Genomic DNA, 19,591 nt, shown 5'->3' on the forward strand with positions numbered 1-19,591 from the left:
CCATAGGTGTCATTCTTAATCACCCATTTCACATATGAAGAAACTGGGGCTTAGAGTAGTTTAGTGGCAATTATATAACCCAAGGTCACATGAGCTGTATTTGGGAAGGCTCAGATTTATACTCCAGAGTGTACTCAGTTGCACTCAGAACATTATTACTTTATTTTTATTTACTTATTTGATTTTTTATTTTTTAGAGACAAGCTCTGTCGCCCAGGCTGGTGTGCAGTGGTGGCATCACGACTCACTGCAGCCTCAAACTCCTGGAGTAAAGCAGTCCTCCTACCTCAGCCTCCCAAGTAACTAGGACTACAGGCATGCTGCCACCATGTCCTGTTAATTTTTTTGTTTTGTTTTGTTTTTTGAGACAGGGTCTTGCTCTGTCACCCAGGCTGGAGTGCAGTGACATGATCTTGGCTCACTGCAACCTCTGCCTCCCGGCTGAAGTCTTTGGTTCAAGTGATCTTCCGAACTCAGCATCCCAAGTATCTGGGACTACAGGCACACACCACCAAGCCCAGCTCATTTTTTTTTTTTTTTTTTTTTTTTTTGAGACAGAGGCTCGCTCCATCACCCAGGCTGTAGTGCAATGGTGCGATCTCAGCTCACTGCAACCTCCACCTCCCAGGTTCAAGCGATTCTCCTGCCTCAGCCTCCCAAGTAGCTGGGATTACAGGTGCCCACCACTACGCCTGGCTAATTTTTGTATTTTTAGTAGAGACAGAGTTTCACCATGTTAGTCAGGCTGGTCTCAAACTCCTGACCTCTGGTGATCTGCCTGCCTCGGCCTCCCAAAGTGGTTGAGATTACAGATGTGAGCCACCATGCCTGGCCAATTTTTTGTATTTTTTGTAGCAATGGGGTTTCACCATGTTGTGCAGGTTGGTCTCAAATTCCTGAGCTCAAGTGATCCTCCTGCCTTGGTCTCTCAAAGTGCTAGGAATACCAATGTGAGCCATTGCACCTGGCCTTTAATTTTTAATTTCTTGTAGAGATAGGGTCTTCCTATGCTGTCCAGGTTGTTACTACTTTGATTATAAGATTTTATAAGTAGTCCTTAGAAACATGATTTCATTTCATTAAGAAATAAATAGGCCGGGTAGAGTGGATCACACCTGTAATCCCAGCACTTTTGGGAGGCCAAGGTGGGCAGATCACTTGAGGTCAGGAGTTCGAGACCAGCCTGGCCAATATGGTAAAAACCCACCTCCACTAAACATACAAAAATTAGCCAGGCATGGTGGTGCATTCCTGTCCCAGCTACTCAGGAGGCCGAGGCAGGAGAATCGCTTGAACCTGGGAGGCAGAGGTTGCACCACTGCACTATGGCCTGGGCAACAGAACGAGACTCCATCTCAAAAAAGAGAAACAAAGAAATAAATGAAAGCTAGCACTTACTGAATGTTAGGCACTGTTCTACATGACTCATTTGCTAAGCCAGCTGGAAAGTGGCAAAGCCAGAATCCAACCTGGGCATTCTGTCTGCCCAGAGTAAGAACTTATTAAGGAGAAATTGTAGTTAGTTCATAGTAGCTCAGCCTTTCAAAGAATACAAATCCCTGTTCTGTAGTGATAGTCCCAGTTTTGTCCTGGATTTATTCACGTCTCCCAGTTGGACCTCTCTGCTGATTTGGATTGGCTGATCTCATCTCGCTAGATATTATTTGTGTTTTGTTTTGTTTTCCAGGGGAATATGAGCCGAGGAAATAGCTTGTTTTTCCGGAAGGTCCCCTTTGGGAAGACTTATTGTTGTGACCTGAAAATGTTAATTTGAAGATGTGGGGCAGGGACAGTGACATTTCTGTAGTCCCAGATGCACAGAATTATGGGAGAGAATGTTGATTTCTATACAGTGTGGCGCGCTTTTTTAATAATCATTTAATCTTGGGAAAATTGAGGTGTTTGGTGTCTGCCTTTTTTGTTCTTTTCTCCAGCACAACATAACTTACCACTGATACTCCCCCTTTAGTTATTCTGAATTAGGATATTTTTGCTCCAAATTCTTATTTTACTTAACCAGAAGGGAAAAAAAAAGTTGTATTTTCCTGAAGCTACAGGCACTTTGTCATGTGATTTTGAGTCTCAATTTAAGGCTTTGTAAAACGAAGAGTAGAATTCCAAGAAGGATGAGAAATAATTCTGTAAAACTTAACAAAATCACTAAATTAAACTATATGGGAGGTTACGAATTACCTTTTCTTAGGTAGACCCTAAAAAGTCAGTAGCATGCACCAGAATCTGACTCCCATTATGCTTCTAAGCACATTTCGTTGACCTTGTCTCTCATACTTCAAGAAAAGGACAGTACGTGGCTACATTATCCTAGAAAGTCTGTGTGAGGATCTACCCCTTCAGTCTGTTATTGCAGAGTAATAAAATGTCACCGACAGGGTGCCTCTGAGCCTACTTTAGTTCAAGAGGCTGCCTAAAAAAAATAAGTAAGATAAAGAATCAGCAACAACAAAGAAAAAGGACAATTACAGAAAATAAGCAAGATTGGGAAAGGAAGTATAATGGCACTTTTTTTCCTCAAAGGAAGTTCTTGTTTTCACGTCATATACGAAAAGCAGATCCTGCAGGAGTAATCCCCTTCTTTAAGAGCCAAGTATTCGCCCGCGCTTAAATTACACCATACAGTTCTAATTGTATATAATCTTTTGTTCTTCAGTTTTTTGTTTTGTTTCCTTTTTGTTATTGTTGCCGAAGGTGAGTAGTTTTGCATTTCTGATGACAGCCTTGGAAAGTATATTTGTAACTCCATGTCTGGTAATGCCAACCCAAGTCCATATGGGTCTTAGGACACTGACCGCTTCACATGCCATACCCTCAGTTAAGCATGTTAACATTTATAGGAGGAAAAAAATCTCTTTAGGAGAAAATAAAATTCAACTCAAGCATAAAGCTTCTATTTACTCAGGCCTTTTAAAAAGCAGGTTAGGCCGGGCGCGGTGGCTCAAGCCTGTAATCCCAGCACTTTGGGAGGCCGAGACGGGCGGATCACGAGGTCAGGAGATCGAGACCATCCTGGCTAACACGGTGAAACCCCGTCTCTACTAAAAAATACAAAAAAATAGCCGGGCGAGGTGGCGGGCGCCTGTAATCCCAGCTACTGGGGAGGCTGAGGCAGGAGAATGGCGTAAACCCGGAGGCGGAGCTTGCAGTGAGCTGAGATCCGGCCACTGCACTCCAGCCCGGGGGACAGAGCAAGACTCCGTCTCAAAAAAAAAAAAAAAAAAAAAGCAGGTTAAAATGCTCTAAAATGAGAAAGCCTGTGGTTTCGCTTATTTATATAATTCACTGGGACATTGCCAAATGAGTAAGCACTTAATTTGCTGCTTCTGAGACGTCTCTGTCAAAACAGCCCCACTAATAATGTTAGATAGAATGAGAATGCAGGGGTCTCTTCCCTCCCCCTGGGGTTTAGGAAGCTCATGAGGAGCTCAGCTTAAAATGTCTTTGATGTCTCTTCCTTTGTCTCAAAAATAATGTCAATTTTATATACTATTCAATATTACTATCTGCATTTGTTTTAATATAAAAATGTTTGCTGCCTACCTTTTTCTCCCAAAAAATCTTTAAGTAAAGATGATCTGGGAAAATGTGCCATGTTTATCCTGTGGCTTCTGTGAACTTCATGCTTGCCTATTCATAGTTGAGAAGCATGTCTGACTCTGATAACCAGGCTACCACCAGAGGACGCCAAGGCTTCAGTTTGGCCTGTGCAAGTTGGGTGGCTGAGAAATTTCTTCAAGGCGTGGCATTGCTCAAAATACCAGTCCAGCTGTTTCAGCCTTGCTGCATCCAAGCTAGAGGCCTAGTCAGAGTCCTATACCTGTGATCCTCCATAATATCTTACTGTAAGCTATTAGCATAAAAGTCTAAAGATATTCAGGGGCTAGGAAATGCAGGTAGGTGCTATTAAGAAACACATGCGCCCAGGCACGATGGCTCACGCCTGCAATCACAGCACTTTGTGAGGCCAAGGCAGGCGGTTCACCTGAGGTCGGGAGTTTGAGACCAGCCTGACCAACATGGAGAAACCCCGTCTCTACTAAAAATACAAAATTAGCGGGGCATGGTGGCACATGCCTGTAATCCCAGCTATGCGGGAGGCTGAGGCAGGAGAATCTCTTGAAACCAGGGAGGTGGAAGTTGCGGTGAGCCGAGATCACGCCATTGCACTCCAGCCTGGGCCACAAGAGTGAAACTCCATCTCAAAAAAAAAAAGAAAAGAAAAAAGAAACACATGCAAGAAATAATTAACTCGGTAAAGAACATGAACTTCGGCTGGTTGTGATGGCCCATACCTGTAATCCTAACACTTTGGCAGACTGAGGCAGGCGGATCACTTGAGGCCAAGAGTTCAAGACAAGCTTGGCCAATATATCTACTAAAAATACAAAACAATTAGTCAGGCATGGTGGCACGCACCTGTAGTTCCAGCTACTCAGGAGGCTGAGGCAGGAGAATCGCTTGAACCTGGGAGCTGCAGGTTGCACTGAGCCAAGATTGTGCCACTGGGCAACAGAGTGAGACTGTCTCTTTAAAAAAAAAAAAAAGTAGGGGTTCTTTAGTAAGCCACTTGTGAAACTGGTTTTCCTTGGTGGTACCAAGCTAAGTTGCCACAAACTGTTCCTCTAGAGTATGTGATGACCATTGAAACCTTGACTTAAGAAGAGTGTGGGGTGGGCTGGGGACAGTGGATCACTTGAGTCCAGGAGCTCAAGACCAGCCTGGGCAACATGGCAAAACCCTGTCTCTTTATTTTTTATTTTTAGACCGAGTTTTGCTCTGTCACCCAGACTGGAGTGCAATGGCACCATCTTGGCTCACTGTAACCTCCGCCTCCCAGGTTCAGACAATTCTCTAGCCTCAGCCTCCTGGGTAGCTGGGATTACAAGCACGCGCCTTTACACCCGGCTAATTTTGTATTTTTAGTAGAGACAGGGTTTCACCATGTTGGTCAGGCTGGTCTCAAACTCCTGACCTCATGTGATCCGCCCACCTCGGCCTCCCAAAGTGCTGGGATAATGGGTGTGAGCCACTGCGCCTGGCCCCCTGTCTCTATTTAAAAAAATAAAAGAAAGGGAGGAAAATTAGCTGGGCGTGGTGGCACATGTCTGTAATCCCAGCTACTCAGGAGGCTGAGGCATTAGAATCGCTTGAACCCAGGAGGCAGAGGTTGTGGTGAGCTGAGATCGTGCCATTGCACGCCAGCCTAGGCAACAAGAGTGAAACTCCATCTTAAGAATAAAGCGTGTGTTTCCTGGAACTTTGGGGGATCATTATAAAAATACTAGGGTAAAAAAGCAACCTTAGTAATCCCAGCATTTTGGGAGGCTGAGGCAGGTGGATCACGAGATCAGGAGTTTGAGACCAGCCTGACCAACATGGTGAAACCCCGTCTCTACTAAAAAAAAAAAATACAAAAATTAGCCAGGCGTGGTGGTGGGCGCCTGTAATCCCAGCTACTCAGGAGGCTGAGGCAGAAGAATCCCTTGAAACCGGAAGGTGGAGGTTGCAGTAAGCCGAGATTGCCCCACTGCACTCCTGCCTGGTCAACAAGAGTGAAACTATCCTTTTTTAAAAAAAAAAGCAACCTTAGGATGTAAGAAACATTGAGCATAAGCCCTATATTCCATCATCTCTCTGTTCCCTCAGCATACCTTGAATTAACTGTAATTTCCTATTACAGGAAAGAGGACAGAATGTCCTGTAGTGACCTATGGTCCCACCGCAGCACTCCAGCCTAAGTGTCAACTGAGAGCCTGTCTCCAAAAAAAAAAAAAACAAAGACTCACTGGGCTTTATAGAAAAATTAGTGGGGTCATGGCTAGTTTAAGTGCAGCAGTATTTGCAACGAGTTGATCACAATCACAAAGTGCTGTGATCACAGGCGTGAGCCACCATGCCCAGCCAACCTAAATGTTATGTAAACCATCCATCTGATGAAAGTGGGCCTGCATTTGTAGTCAAAGCAGTGAACAAGCCTCCCAACAGAGTAGAATGGTCTTAAATAAGGAAAGACAGATCTTGCCTCTGCAGAATTATAAATAGCTGAAACAACTGAAAATAGAAATGATCACCATTACTTTTCTAGACTATTATGATGGTTTATGTAGATGAAAAGCTAAGTACTGTATGGCAAGGATTTCTTCCTAGAGAAGAAATCTTCCTAGAGGCACCATTAGTTCAGTGTACTAGAACTCCTAGTACATTTGGCTGCCAACATTTCTTGAAACTGATCTATGTGTCAGCACCTCTACTGGGTGCTTCTAAAACATCCTTGCAGATTGGATGGGTTCATTCAGGCTGCCTCCCAAGGTGGCATGGTAGTTTCTATTTTGGGGTTTTTGTTTTTTTAAATACAGACAAAGATATTTGTCTTACCTTCTTTTCAGAGCTCTGTTTAGGCTTACCTAAAGAAGTCACAAGTACTGGGTGCAGTAGCTTATGCCTGTAATCCCAGCATTTTGTGGTTTTTTGTTTTGTTTTGTTTTGTTTGTTTTGAGACAGTCTCAAAAACACTGTGCCCAGCCAATCCCAGCATTTTGGGAGGCTAATGTGGGAGGATCACTTGAGTTCTGGAGTTTGAGACCAGCCTAGACAACATAATGAGATCCTGTCTCTACTAAAAATAAAAATAAAAAAATGAGCCAGGCATGGTGGCACAAATCTGTAGTCCCAGCTATTTGGGAGGCTGGGGCGAGAGAATCACCTGCACCCAGGAGTTTGAGGCTGCAGTGAGTTATAATTGTGCCACTGCACTCCAGCCTGGGTGACAGAGCAAGATCTTGCCTCAAGGGAAAAAGAAAGTCACATGTGACATCTCATTTTATATGTTATATTTTCCCCCTTCTATTCATCTCTCATCTTAGTTTTCTCTTTAAAATTGAAAGGAGTCAGAATCTTGCACTCTGATTTTTGCCCTGGAAGGAAAGTTGCTTTTACCAACCAAAAATTAGCTGCTGCTGCTTTTTTTTTTTTTTTTTTTTTTTTGAGACGGGGTCTCACTCTGGTTGCCCAGGCTGGACTGGAGTGTAGTAGTACAATCTCAGCTCACTGCAGCCTCCACTTCCCAAGCTCAGATGATTCTCCCACCTCAGCCTCCCAAGTAGCTGGGATTACAAGCGTGTGCCACCACATCTGGCTAATTTTTTTTTTTTTTTTTTTTTTTTTTTTTTTTTTTTTGTATTTTTAGTAGAGACAAGGTTTTGCTATATTGTTGCCCAGGCTAGTCTCGAACTCCTGGACTCAAGCCATCTGCCTACCTCAGCCTCCCAGAGTGCTGGGATGATTGGTGTAAGCCACTATGCCTGGCCAAAAAATAGCTTCTTTTCAGGATACTATCTTGGCTAAGAATGAGGATTAATTTTCTTTCTTTTTTGGGGGGGGGAGGGAATGGAGTCCCGCTCTGTCGCCCAGGCTGGAGTGTAGTGACCTGATCTCAACTCACTGCAAGCTCCGCCTCCCAGGTTTACACCATTCTCCTGCCTCAGCCTCCCAAGCAGCTGGGACCACAGGAGCCTGCCACCTCGCCCGGCTAGTTTTTTGTATTTTTTAGTAGAGACGGGGTTTCACCGTGTTAGCCAAGATGGTCTCGATCTCCTGACCTCGCAATCCGCCCGTCTCGGCCTCCCAAAGTGCTGGGATGACAGGCTTGAGCCACCGCGCCCGGCCGAGGATTAATTTTCTAAAGTGAGTGAAAGTTTTCCTTCTATCCAACCTTCCCCATATGACAGCTTCCTCATACATTTGCTATCTAGAGAGAGGTCCTAGGGAGGCCCCTTCCAGTGTATGAGTTAAGTGTTCTGGTCACCAGTGTCCCGTGGTCATAAGATGGAACTACAAAGAGCCCATCTTGCCTTGGTCTAAGTAGTGTCCTCTGTACTCTGGGCACCAAATCTCTTGACTGGGACTAAGCAGATTTTGCATGAAAACCGTAATTGTTCTGGAACCATCTTACTGCAACTCTGAAAAAGAATGTTTTTAAGTAGGTTCCGATCAGTACCATACCACAATACAGTTAGAGGTTGTTACTTAAGAGAGTGGAAGAAGAGGAAGAGAAACCAGTGTGACCTGCAGGTGTTATTCAGGACTCAGCAGCTTCCTGAGAGGCAGCAAATAAGGAAACAAATCTTGTCCTCTCTCCAAGTCTCCAAGATGACACGTGGGTGAGAGGAAATTTTGTAACACCAGCCTCTGCCTCGCTAAGGCAGCTAAGAGAATGGACTATTCCCTGGCCGTGCCACATTTCCATGGAAAATCTATTAGGTATTGCTTTTATTTCCACATAGAGTAGCATGAAGAGCCAGAGGTTGGATAAGGACAAGCCAGCATTGCACCTACCCTGGCTGGCCGTCTAGCTGGGGCCCTGGCCTCCTGGCATCAGACTGGTGAGAGTGTCCTTTGGCTGGAAACAAGATAGAGGGTGAAGATGGAAACAACAGAACCATGCCTCACCTCAGACTGCTCACCTCTTGCTGGAATTCAGTATCTCATGCCTTTCCTCCCCTTGAGGGACTCACATTTAGAGTTTATAAATGCAACTGTCAGTCATTAAGTGAGTAGCTTGGGCAGAGTTCTGTGCGAGGGGCAGCAGAGGATGCAAAGGCATGTAATAAATCTCCCTGTCCTTCTTGGCGCTTACTGTTCACTGAGAGGGAGGCAGAATGACAAGAACATAAAACTCTAGGAGTGTTGAACAATTAAGTGAAACCATATGTACAACAGTGAGGCCTGGTGCCCTGAAAGACGGTATTCATTGAAGCTCTTTTAGCGCTCTGATGCTGGTTATACAAAGCAGGATACGCCATGAGAAGCTGGAACCAAGCACCATGGGATCCACAGAGGGAAAGCTTACATCCATTTGGGGAGACCAGAGACTTCATGCAGAAGTGGCACTGATTGTGGCTTTGTCAGGATAGTGGGGATCCTGGGCGGCAGGACGATGGGATGGCAGCAATTTCTAGCTCTGTCACCAGCTGCGAGACCTTGGGAAAGTTGGTCATTTTAAGCCTCAGGCTCCTCATGTCTAGAATGCAAAGTCATACTCTAAATTAGAGTTTTCTTTTTTTGTTTTTTTTTGAGACGGAGTTTTGCCCTTTCGCCCAGGCTGGAGTGAAGTGGCTCCATCTCAGCTCACTGCAACCTCTGCCTCCTGGGTTCAAGCGATTCTCTTGCCTTAGCCTCCTGAGTAGCTGGAATTACAGGCACCTGCCACCACACCCGGCTAACTTTTGTATTTTTAGTAGAGACGGGGTTTCACCATGTTGCCCAGGCTGGTCTCAAATTCCTGATAGGTGATCCGCCTGCCTCAGCCTCCCAAAGTGCTAGGATTACAGGTATGAGCCACCACACCCAGCCTAGAGTATTAAATGTAGTACCATGTCTGTCATAAATATTTGGTATGTGATAGTTATTAGAATTTTAAGAATTAGACGGGAAGGGCTACTTTCCAAGTCTAGACAATATGGGCAAAGTTACGGCGTTAGTAAAGGCTGAAGCATTTGGGGGCAAGTGGAATTGCATCTCTTACTGTCCTTTCTTCAAAGCTGGATCTCTGCCATATGATGAGCACCTAGAACAGGGACTGGCACATGGTAGAGACTCCACAGATGTGTGTTGAATAAAGTCAGCTGCCTCCTAGCTGTATCCACTGAATGTCTTTCAGGATCCCCAAACTGAGTTACATCTCAAGCCCTCTTCCCAAGCCTGTGGTGTACTTGCACTCTAAATTCTATGATAAACACAGCATTATGCCTATTCCCCAAGCTAGAAACCCTGGAGATGAGTTTGAGTCCTCTCTACCCCTCCCTCTGCTTCTAGAAAGTCACTGCTGGATTCTCAGAAACACCTCTGAATTTGTCATCTCTCCTTCTTTCCCGTCGCCTTAGGCATCATCTCTGCTCAGCTGTTGCCGCAGCCTCTATCTCGTTTTCCTGCTGCCAGCTCAAGGCAGTAGGCAGTAGATAAAGCTGGAGTTCTACCAACTTTGACCAGGGTACAGAGGATAGCCACGACGCTCCTCTACCTACACAGGCTTTTGGCAGAGGATAAAATACTGCTTTTTGACCCAGGTTTCTTAAGATTTCTTTTTTCTTTCTCTCTTTTTTTTTTTTTTTTTTTTTTTTTTTTTGGTTTGAGACAGAGTCTCGCTGTATCATCCAGGCTGGAGTGCAGTGGCGCTGCAACCTCCATCTCCTGGGTTCAAGCGATTCTCCTGCCTCAGCCTCCCTAGTAGCTGAGATTACAGGCATGCGCCACCACGCCTGGCTAATTTTTTTGTTTTGTTTTGTTTTGAGACAGAGTCTCACTCTGTCGCCCAGGCTGGAGTACAGTGGCACAATCTTAGCTCACTGCAACCTCCACCTCCCGGGTTCAAGCGATTCTCCTGCCTCAGACTCCCGAGTAGCTGGGATCACAGATACCTGCCACTACACCCAGCTAATTTTTTTTATTTTTAGTAGAGACGGGGTTTCACCATGTTGCCCAGGCTGGTCTCAAACTCCTGACCTCAGGTGATCCGCCCGCCTCGGCCTCCCAAAGTGTTGGGATTACAGGCGTGAGCCACCGTACCCAGCCAGTCTTTGTATTTTTAATAGAGACGGGGTTTCATCGTGTTGGCCAGGCTGGTCTCGAACTCCTGACCTCAGATGATCCACCCACCTCAGCCTCCCAAAGTGCTGGGATTACAAGTGTGAGCCACCGCGCCCGGCCTCCTTAAGATTTTTTTTCGTTTTCTTTCTCTTTCTTTCTTTTTTTTTTTTTTTTTCTGAGACAGAGTTTCGCTCTTGTTGCCCCGGCTGGAGTGCAATAGTGTTATCTCAGGTCACCGCAACCTCTGCCCCCCGAGTTCAAGTGATTCTCCTGCCTCAGCCTCCCAAGTAACTGGGATTACAGGCGTGAGCCACTGCACCTGGCCAAGATTTCTTGACCTAGTGTCTTTAATCCTTCCGCCCCTGAGCCCACATACAGCCCCCGTTCCCCAACAGCCTCTGCTCTGCACATTTGTGCCGCACTGGCAGCTGCTCTCTGTGTCTGTTATCTTCCACTGAAGCCTTGTGCAGGAGGAGCTGAGCTGAGAGACAGGGCTATTTATAAATAGAAAGTGGGTGTAAAGTTCTGCAGTCACAAGTGTTTTAAACAAGACTAATTCCATCTCCCCGAGTCGAACTTTGAAATTTCTGTCCACCTCCTCATCTCCCATCTTTTCTCAAAGCCTGCAAGTTCTTATCCTCTCCTTGGTCAAAGCCACCATAAGCCGGGGTACCATGGTAGCTAAGAGATGTGACATGGAACAAAGTGTGGGAATTACACAGATTCATCATAGTCAGAGTCAAAGCTACGGAGGGAACATAAATGTTCTTACCACCTAAAAATATTTAGTGATGGCTCACCATGTGCCCTGCCCATGTCACCATTAGCTCCAACCCATAAAACAGCCATATAAGCTAAATGCTGCTCCCATTTTAGTGGTGGAAAAGTGAAACTCAGAAGGGTTCACTGATTTGCCCAAGACTGGTGGTAAATAGCAAAGCCAGGATTCTCACATGGGTCTGCAAGTCTGGAATTTCTAATATGGCACCCACACGCATTGAGTGCCAGTATTTTTCTGCATAATGATCGGAGCACAGATTTTAACAAAGAGCTAAGTATGAATATTAATGAGAGGAGGGAACTCGTGGTTTTATTATAATAATGAAAGGATCAACATTGTATGCTCAACAGTTAGATGCTCAGAAGCCCAACTCAAACTGGCTACATTAAGAAAAGGAATTCATTGGCCCAAGTAATAAAAATGGCTAGTGGTGAATCCAGGGGTTCAAACAAGGGCATTGGGATTCAGTCTTCCCACCCTTCGGCTGGCTTCCCTCTCTGATGGACTCTCCACATGGCAACAAGATGCCAACTGGCAGCTCCACTCACATGGCTTCTTAGAGCTTGTAATTCCAGAGAAAGAGCAAAATCTCTTTGGAGAGCTCCAGCAAAAATCCCAGGAGGACTCTGGCTTGAAACACACACCCATCTGTGAAGCATTTGGTGTGTCTGGGAGATGCTAGCCAGGCCTGAGTCACAGGCCCATCTGAAGGGGTGGAGGTCCAGGGTCAGCCCCAGAAGAACCACATACATTCAGCTGGACTGTTCTGTTTCCCCGCTCCCTGCTCTTCTCAGAGCTGGTCTGTTTTCTAGTGGGATGCATGGCTCATCAAAGGAAGGTTCACTGGGCAAAGACATACATTACACCCTGCCCAAAAGAAACAGCTTTAATAGAAAGGGAAAGAAAACAGTTCACCCAGAACATGTGACACATGAGACTCCATGAAGCTAAGCTGAGCACAGAAGCTGGTGTGTTTGAAACCTTCCATGCGCAGGTACATACATACATCATCTCAATCACCCCGTGAGCCTGATAATAGCCACACTTAAGTGTCAAAGAGATTTTTAAAGGTCAAAGAGATTTAAGTGACTTGCTAGAATGCAAACCTGGGTGTATTGGAGTCCAAATCCTGCAAGCTTTACACCACAGCACACTGCCCATTTGGAGGAAACCAGATGTGAGGGTGGGACTGCTAGATGAGCGCTTGGAAGTCGTGTCCCCGGGGAAGCACATCTGACTGCCTGACGTGCTCTGAGAGCAGCAGGCACCGAGCTGGAGACTGCCCTGTCCTGGTAACTACAGTCTCACCCAGCTAGTCGCTGAGCGGCTGATAAACTCTTCACATTCATCAATGACAGTTTCCTCTCAGCTGGAAGAAAAAGCTGCCAGGGAGCTGCTCCCCCAACCTTGCTTCTGACGGGGAAAGACTCCCCTGGTGCTGTTGATGAGACAGGAACCAAAGGAGAAAGCTGGATTTGGAAGGAAGGGCATGTGGGCATATGGGCATGGGATGAATGGATGATTGGATAAAGAAATAATCCCAGAAAAAATGATTTGAAAAATTAGAAAAAAGTTATGGTTCTAAGTTTAAAGGCAAGATGGCAGTATGGCACAAGAGGCATAGGAAGCTCTGAGATAAATTAGGCTATCCCATTTGCAGCAAATCCCTGTGCAGAGAAAAGGAGAGCCAAAGACACCAGTGTGCCTCTGTAGAGCGCTCTCTAATAAGTTCAGAATGTAAAAGGTGGGGTACAAGAGCTAGAAGGGAAGGTGAAGTTCGTGATAAACTGAGACTTGGAAAAGGTGCAGACAATAAAAGATATTGCTGGTTATGTTCAAGCAAGAGGAAAAAGGAGAAGACAAGGTTCCACCTGGGAATGAAGATGTCAGGTTGGCAGTTTTCAGAGAAAGCAGAATACTCAACCCTGATTTTCTTCTTTCTCCCCCGAGGAGAAGCACTTCCAGACTGGGACGAGTTCAGCAAAACACGGGTTAGAGGACAATAACCCCAAATAGAAGGAAAGATAAGAGAAAACCTAACCACCTAGCCAATCAAAATGTGCTGCAAATCCCAAGGTGACGACAGACCTTTGCAGATAAGATCCAGGGACCTTTGCCAATGTGGCTATGAAAGCTGCGGCGAAAAGGACAGGGGCCACGGTCCTGGACGGCTGCAAATACCCTGACAAAAAGGAAGAAAAGGGAGATCCTGGGCACACTTGAGGTGAATTCCTTCAAAATCTATTCTAGAATATAACATTAAACCATGGATTTGAGAACACCTAGAAAAATAAGTGGTATCTTCACAAAGAACAAGATAATGGTTAAAATAATAAAAATGTCAACAATAATTTGTTACTTATTTACTCAGAAGGCCATTAGGAAAATTCCTTGGATCATACATGGTGTTCCTTGTTTCCAGTTAAACACTGATTGTCTCACGATTGAAGAGACAAGTAGGAAAACATCAATCTCAGAGACTGCCCAGTCGGGTAGATTCATGTAACCACTGTGCTCCTTCACCCCAGTTGGTTAACCGATTGCTGCAGAGCTTGCTGAGGAGGTATCTCTAGTTCTGTGCTCCTAGACCCTGGTCAGCCCTAGTAGTGGTCGTGCCCACCACACTCACCACATTTGCAGAAGGCACCACTGTTGGGATGAAAAGCTAGTATTTCAGAGTCAAGATTCTAAAATAACTTGAAACAGTGGGCTGGAACCAGCAGGATGAAATTTAAAAGAGTAAACGGAGAGACCTGCATTTAGATTAAAAAAAAAAAAAAAAAAGTCAGCTGCATAAGCATAGGATATAGGAAGTTTGGTTTGCCAGAGGTGCCTGAGAAAAAGGCTGAGGGCTTGCAGCTGATCTCAGGTTGAATAGAACCCGGTAGGAATGGAGCAGCTGCGTAAAAAGATAGTGGCTCTCCCCACCTCTTGTTATTTTAGGTACAAAGGGGTGAAACAGTGAAAAATGTCTCCCATATTTTTCTCATAGCCATTCCCCTTCTGCGAGGCAACTGCTGTTAATGGTTTCTAATCGATCCCCTCAGAGGCGTTCATTCCAAGCACACATAAGCAAGTGCATGCTTTTTCTTTTTTCACATAAATGGTGGTATATTGTGCGCCTTGTTTTTTATTTCACTTAACTAACAGCATCTCTTAGTGATTATTTCGTATCAGGATACAAAATGATTCCTCATTCTTTTGTAGGGATGCATCGTATTCTACTGTATATATGTATCATAATTTATTGGTCCTTTTGCTGGACATGTAGATTACTTCCAGTATTTTGCTATTACAAACAATGCTGCAATAAATAACATGGCATTGCTATTATAAACTGTTTGCTATTACTAGCCATGCTAAAAATGAGTAACATGTAATTCCCAACATGTGGGCATGTATCTGAAAAACATCTCTTCAAGAAGTAAAATCACTGACTTAAAGGGCATGCACATTTTTTCACTTGTACCGATACTGCCCAGTTGTGTCATTTTACCCTCCTACTAAAAATGTATGAATGTCTGTTTCCATGCATCTCACCAGTGGAATGTATTATAAACCTCATTGATCTCTGACAGTTTGAGAGGTAAAAATAATAATAATGGCACATTATTATAATTTTCTTTTTTTTCCTTTCTTTTTTTTTTTTTTTTTTTAGGCAGAGTCTCGCTCTGTCGCCCGGGCTGGAGTGCAGTGGCCGGATCTCAGCTCACTGCAAGCTCCGCCTCGCGGGTTTACGCCATTCTCCTGCCTCAGCCTCCCGAGTAGCTGGGACTACAGGCGCCCGCCAACTCACCCAGCTAGTTTTTTGTATTCTTTAGTAGAGACGGGGTTTCACCGTGTTAGCCAGGATGGTCTCAATCTCCTGACCTCGTGATCCGCCCATCTCGGCCTCCCAAAGTGCTGGGATTACAGGCTTGAGCCACCGCGCCCGGCCCTCTTTCTTTTTTTTTTTTTGAGAGAGAGGGTCTTGGTCTGTCACCCAGACTGGAGTGCAGTGGTGCTATCACGGCTCACTGCAGCTTCAACCTCCTGGGCTCAAGCCATCCTCCCACTTCAGCCTTCTGAGTAGCTGGAACTATGGGTGTGTGAAACTAAGGCCAGCTAATTTTTTTTTCTTTTTTTGTGTGGAGACGGGGTTCTCACCATGTTGCCAAGGCTGGTCTTGAACTCCTGGCCTCAAGTAATCCTCCCACCCTAGGGTTCCCAGTGTGTTGGGATGACAGACATGAACCACCACGCCCAGCTCACAATACTTATGAAATAAGTTTGGTCTGACAGGATTGGCATCGGCATCCACTGGCTTCCAGAATAAAGTCTGGATGGCATAGCCTGGCATTTGAAATCCTTCATGAGGCCGGGTGCGGTGGCTCACGCCTATAATCCCAGCACTTTGGGAGGCCAAGGCGCGCGGATCACCTGAGGTGGGGAGTTCAAGACCAGCCTGATCAACATGGAGAAACTCCGTCTCTACTAAAAATACAAAATTAGCTGGGCATGGTGGCACATGCTTGTAATCCCAGCTACTCAGGAGGCTGAGGCAGGAGAATCGCTTGAACCCAGGAGGCAGAGGTGGCAGTGAGCTGAGATCACACCACTGCACTCCAGCCTGGGCAACAAGGTGAAACTCTTTCTCAAAAAATAAAAATAAATAAAAAGTCCTTCATGATTGGATTCAACCACATTTTTCTGGACCTGTCTCCCGTCAATATCTCCATATTCCATACTGCAGCCACACCAATATTATTATTCAATTTTCAAACACACCAAACAGTAGTAACAGCCAACACATTCTGAGTGCTCACAGTATACTAGACTCTGTGTTAAATGTCTTTAATCCTTGCAGCAATGAGGCATACTTTTATTATCCCCATTTCATAGGTGGGGAAACTGAGGTCACACAAATAATGAAGAAGCTGGGATTCAAACCGAGGCAGTCTGATGCCAGCCACTACTATTCACCATGATTCTGAATTGCCTAAGAGTGTTACCTCCTGCTCCCTGCTCCTTTCTTCCAGAATGCTCTTCAGTCTCTTGTTACCTGTCAAAGTCCAGTGCAGCCTTCGCTGCTTCGTTTAGGTGTGACCTCTCTGATCAAGCCTAGCTGCATCCCTCCACTTAGAATTAGTTTCTCTTCCTAATTTCCACCCGCCCACAAGGAATGGAGTGCAGGAGTGCCATCTTGGCTCACTGCAGCCTCCACCTACTGGCTCAAGTGATCCTCTCGCACTTTCTGGTTTGTGTTTCTGCCTACTCTTTTAAAAACTGAGGCAACAGGCCGGGCGCGGTGGCTCAAGCCTGTAATCCCAGCACTTTGGGAGGCCGAGACGGGTGGATCACGAGGTCAGGAGATCGAGACCATCCTGGCTAACATGGTGAAACCCCCGTCTCTACTAAAAATACAAAAAACTAGCCGGGCGAGGTGGCGGGCGCCTGTAGTCCCAGCTACTTCGGAGGCTGAGGCAGGAGAATGGCGTAAACCCAGGAGGCGGAGCTTGCAGTGAGCTGAGGTCCGGCCACTGCACTCCAGCCCGGGCGACAGAGCAAGACTCCGTCTCAAAAAAAAAAAAAAAAAAAAACTGAGGCAACAATGATCAATTGCTATATGCCTCTCCCTGCCCCCTTCCCTCCTCCTCCAGCAGTTACTCAACTGGGTTGTAGATGATGTTTACATTCAAGCTGTCTCACCAGTCACTCGGGACTCATCTGACCTACACTCTAGCTGGCTCTACACCGGGGTGAACACAGACAAAGCAATTCAACATAACCCCTCACCAGTCAGAATCAGAATGTGACCAGACATAATGGCATGCACCTATAATCCCAGCTCCTTGGGAGGCTGAGGTGGGAGGACTGTGTGAGCCTGGGTGTTCAAGGCAGGCCTGGGCAACAAAGTGAGACCCTGTCTCAAAAAAAAAAAAAAAAAAAAAAAGGCCGGGCGCGGTGGCTCAAGCCTGTAATCCCAGCACTTTGGGAGGCCGAGACGGGCGGATCACGAGGTCAGGAGATCGAGACCATCCTGGCTAATATGGTGAAACCCCGTCTCTACTAAAAAATACAAAAAACTAGCCGGGCGACGAGGCGGGCGCCTGTAGTCCCAGCTACTCGGGAGGCTGAGACAGGAGAATGGCTTGAACCCGGGAGGCGGAGCTTGCAGTGAGCTGAGAGCCGGCCACTGCAATCCAGCCTGGGCGGCAGAGCAAGACTCCGTCTCAAAAAAAAAAAAAAAAAAAAAAAAAAAAGAAAAGAAAAAAAAAGCTGGCTGGACAAGGTGGCTCTTGCCTGTAATCCCAGCACTTTGGGAGGCCGAGGTGGGTGGACACTTTGGGAGGCCAAGACAGGTGGATCAAGAGGTCAGTAGTTTGAGACCAGTCTGGCCAAGCTGGTGAAACCCCACCTTTACTTAAAAAATACAAAAATTAGCCGGGCATGGTGGCGGGCACCTGTAATCCCAGCTACTCGGGAGGCTGAGGCAGGAGAATTGCTTGAACCCGGGAGGCAGAGGTTGCAGTGAGCCGGGATCGCATCACTGCACTCCAGCCTGGGCGACAGAGCAAGACTCTGTCTCAAAAAAAAAAAAAAAAAGAAAAGAAAAGAAAAAAAGCCTCAGGAGCCACAGGGCTTCTCTCTCTCAACTCACCTTGGCAGGACACAGCCTTCCTTTTCTCCCTTCTTGCAGGCCCTGGAGACCCAAACACTGTCTCCTGCCAGGGCCAGTGCTACCACTGTTTCAGCTCACGGAAGAGTGGGTTTTTCTCCACCCTCTCCAATTGAAAAGCTGACTTTTGCCCCCAAAGATGTGCAGATCTTGGTGTCAATGTGCAGCATTCTATAGCCAGACATAGGATTTGGGTCTCCTGACAGTCTGGAGTTATTTGTGCCTCCTATGTCTTCTGCTAACATGGGTCAAGGAGAACCTGCAACAACAGTTCAGGGAATGAGCCTAGGTATGAGGAGAAACTTGGTGGCTGTCCTGCATCTTCAGCCAGTTTTGACCAGGTCTGGTTACCCCAGTGTTCCAACTCTCTGTTGCTACAATAACCCAAAACTTACTGGTTTAAAACAGCAACAATCGGCTGGGGGTGGTGGCTCACACCTGTAATCCCAGCACTTTGGGAGGCCGAGGCTGGTGGATCACTTGAAGTCAGGAGTTTAAGACCAGCCTGGCCAATATGGTGAAACCCCGTTTCTATTAAAAATACAAAAAAAGTTAGCCGGGCATGGTGGCGGGCACCTGTAATCCCAGCTACTCGGGAGGCTGAGGCAAGAGAATCGCTTGAACCCGGGAGGCAGAGGTTGCAGTGAGCTGAGATTGCGCCACTGCACTCCAGCCTGGGTGACACAGTGAGATTCCGTCTCAAAACAAATAACAACAACAAACCCAGCAACAATCATCTTTATTCCTTGCGGGTCTGGTGGAGCACTAGGTTCAGCTAGGCAGTTTTCTTTTTTTTTTTTTTTTTTTTTTTGAGGCGGAGTCTTGCTCTGTCGCCCAGGCTGGAGTGCAGTGGCGCAATCTCCGCTCACTGCAAGCTCCGCCTCCTGGGTTCACGCCATTCTCCTGCCTCAGCCTCCCGAGTAGCTGGGACTACAGGCGCCCGCCACCTCGCCCGGCTAATTTTTTGTATTTTTAGTAGAGACGGGGTTTCACTGTGTTCGCCAGGATGGTCTCGATCTCCTGACCTTGTGATCCGCCCATCTCGGCCTCCCAAAGTGCTGGGATTACAGGCTTGAGCCACCGCGCCCGGCCGCTAGGCAGTTTTCATTCAGGGCCACTCACACAGTTGCAGTCAGACAGAGGCCATGCCTGGTGTCCTCCTGAAGGCTTCCTCACATCCACGTCACTGGCAGTGATGCTGGTACCTCAGCTGGGGCCAGGCCAGCTTCGTGGCCCCACAGCTTGTATGGCTGAGCAAGGTGCCACACTTGGAAGAGCCCTGTGCTTGGTTTACAGCTCTAAATTCTTAGAACAGTAGGCTCCACATTTTCTTTTTTCTTTTTTTTTTTTTTTGAGACAGGGTCTCACCCTGTCACCTAGGCTGGAGAGCAGTGGCACGATGTCAGCTTGCTGCAACCTCTGCCTCCCAGATTCAAGCAATCCTCATGCCCCAGCCTCCCGAGTAGCTGGGACCACAGGTGCATGCCATCACACCCGGCTAATTTTTTTTTTTTTTTTTTTTTTTTTTTTTTTTTTTTTTTTTTTTTTTGAGA

At 46.3% G+C, this 19,591-nt stretch overlaps 1 protein-coding gene across 3 annotated transcripts in view; it reads left to right on the top strand.

Moving 5' to 3' along the window:
• Positions 1-3,602, top strand: part of LOC104668422 (mitochondrial carrier homolog 2) — a 29,400-nt gene extending 25,798 nt beyond the window's left edge. For all 3 annotated transcript variants that reach the window (XM_030918208.1, XM_030918210.1, XM_030918209.1), the window contains 2 exons: positions 1,688-2,933; positions 3,244-3,602. In XM_030918208.1, coding sequence (XP_030774068.1) covers positions 1,688-1,774 — 87 coding nt within the window. In that variant the 3' untranslated portion in view covers positions 1,775-2,933; positions 3,244-3,602. The remainder of the gene's footprint in view (positions 1-1,687; positions 2,934-3,243) is intronic.
• The last annotated feature ends 15,989 nt before the right edge of the window (positions 3,603-19,591 follow it).

Source organism: Rhinopithecus roxellana, chromosome 15 (genome assembly GCF_007565055.1).
Source record: "Rhinopithecus roxellana isolate Shanxi Qingling chromosome 15, ASM756505v1, whole genome shotgun sequence".
Taxonomy (NCBI): domain Eukaryota; kingdom Metazoa; phylum Chordata; class Mammalia; order Primates; family Cercopithecidae; genus Rhinopithecus; species Rhinopithecus roxellana.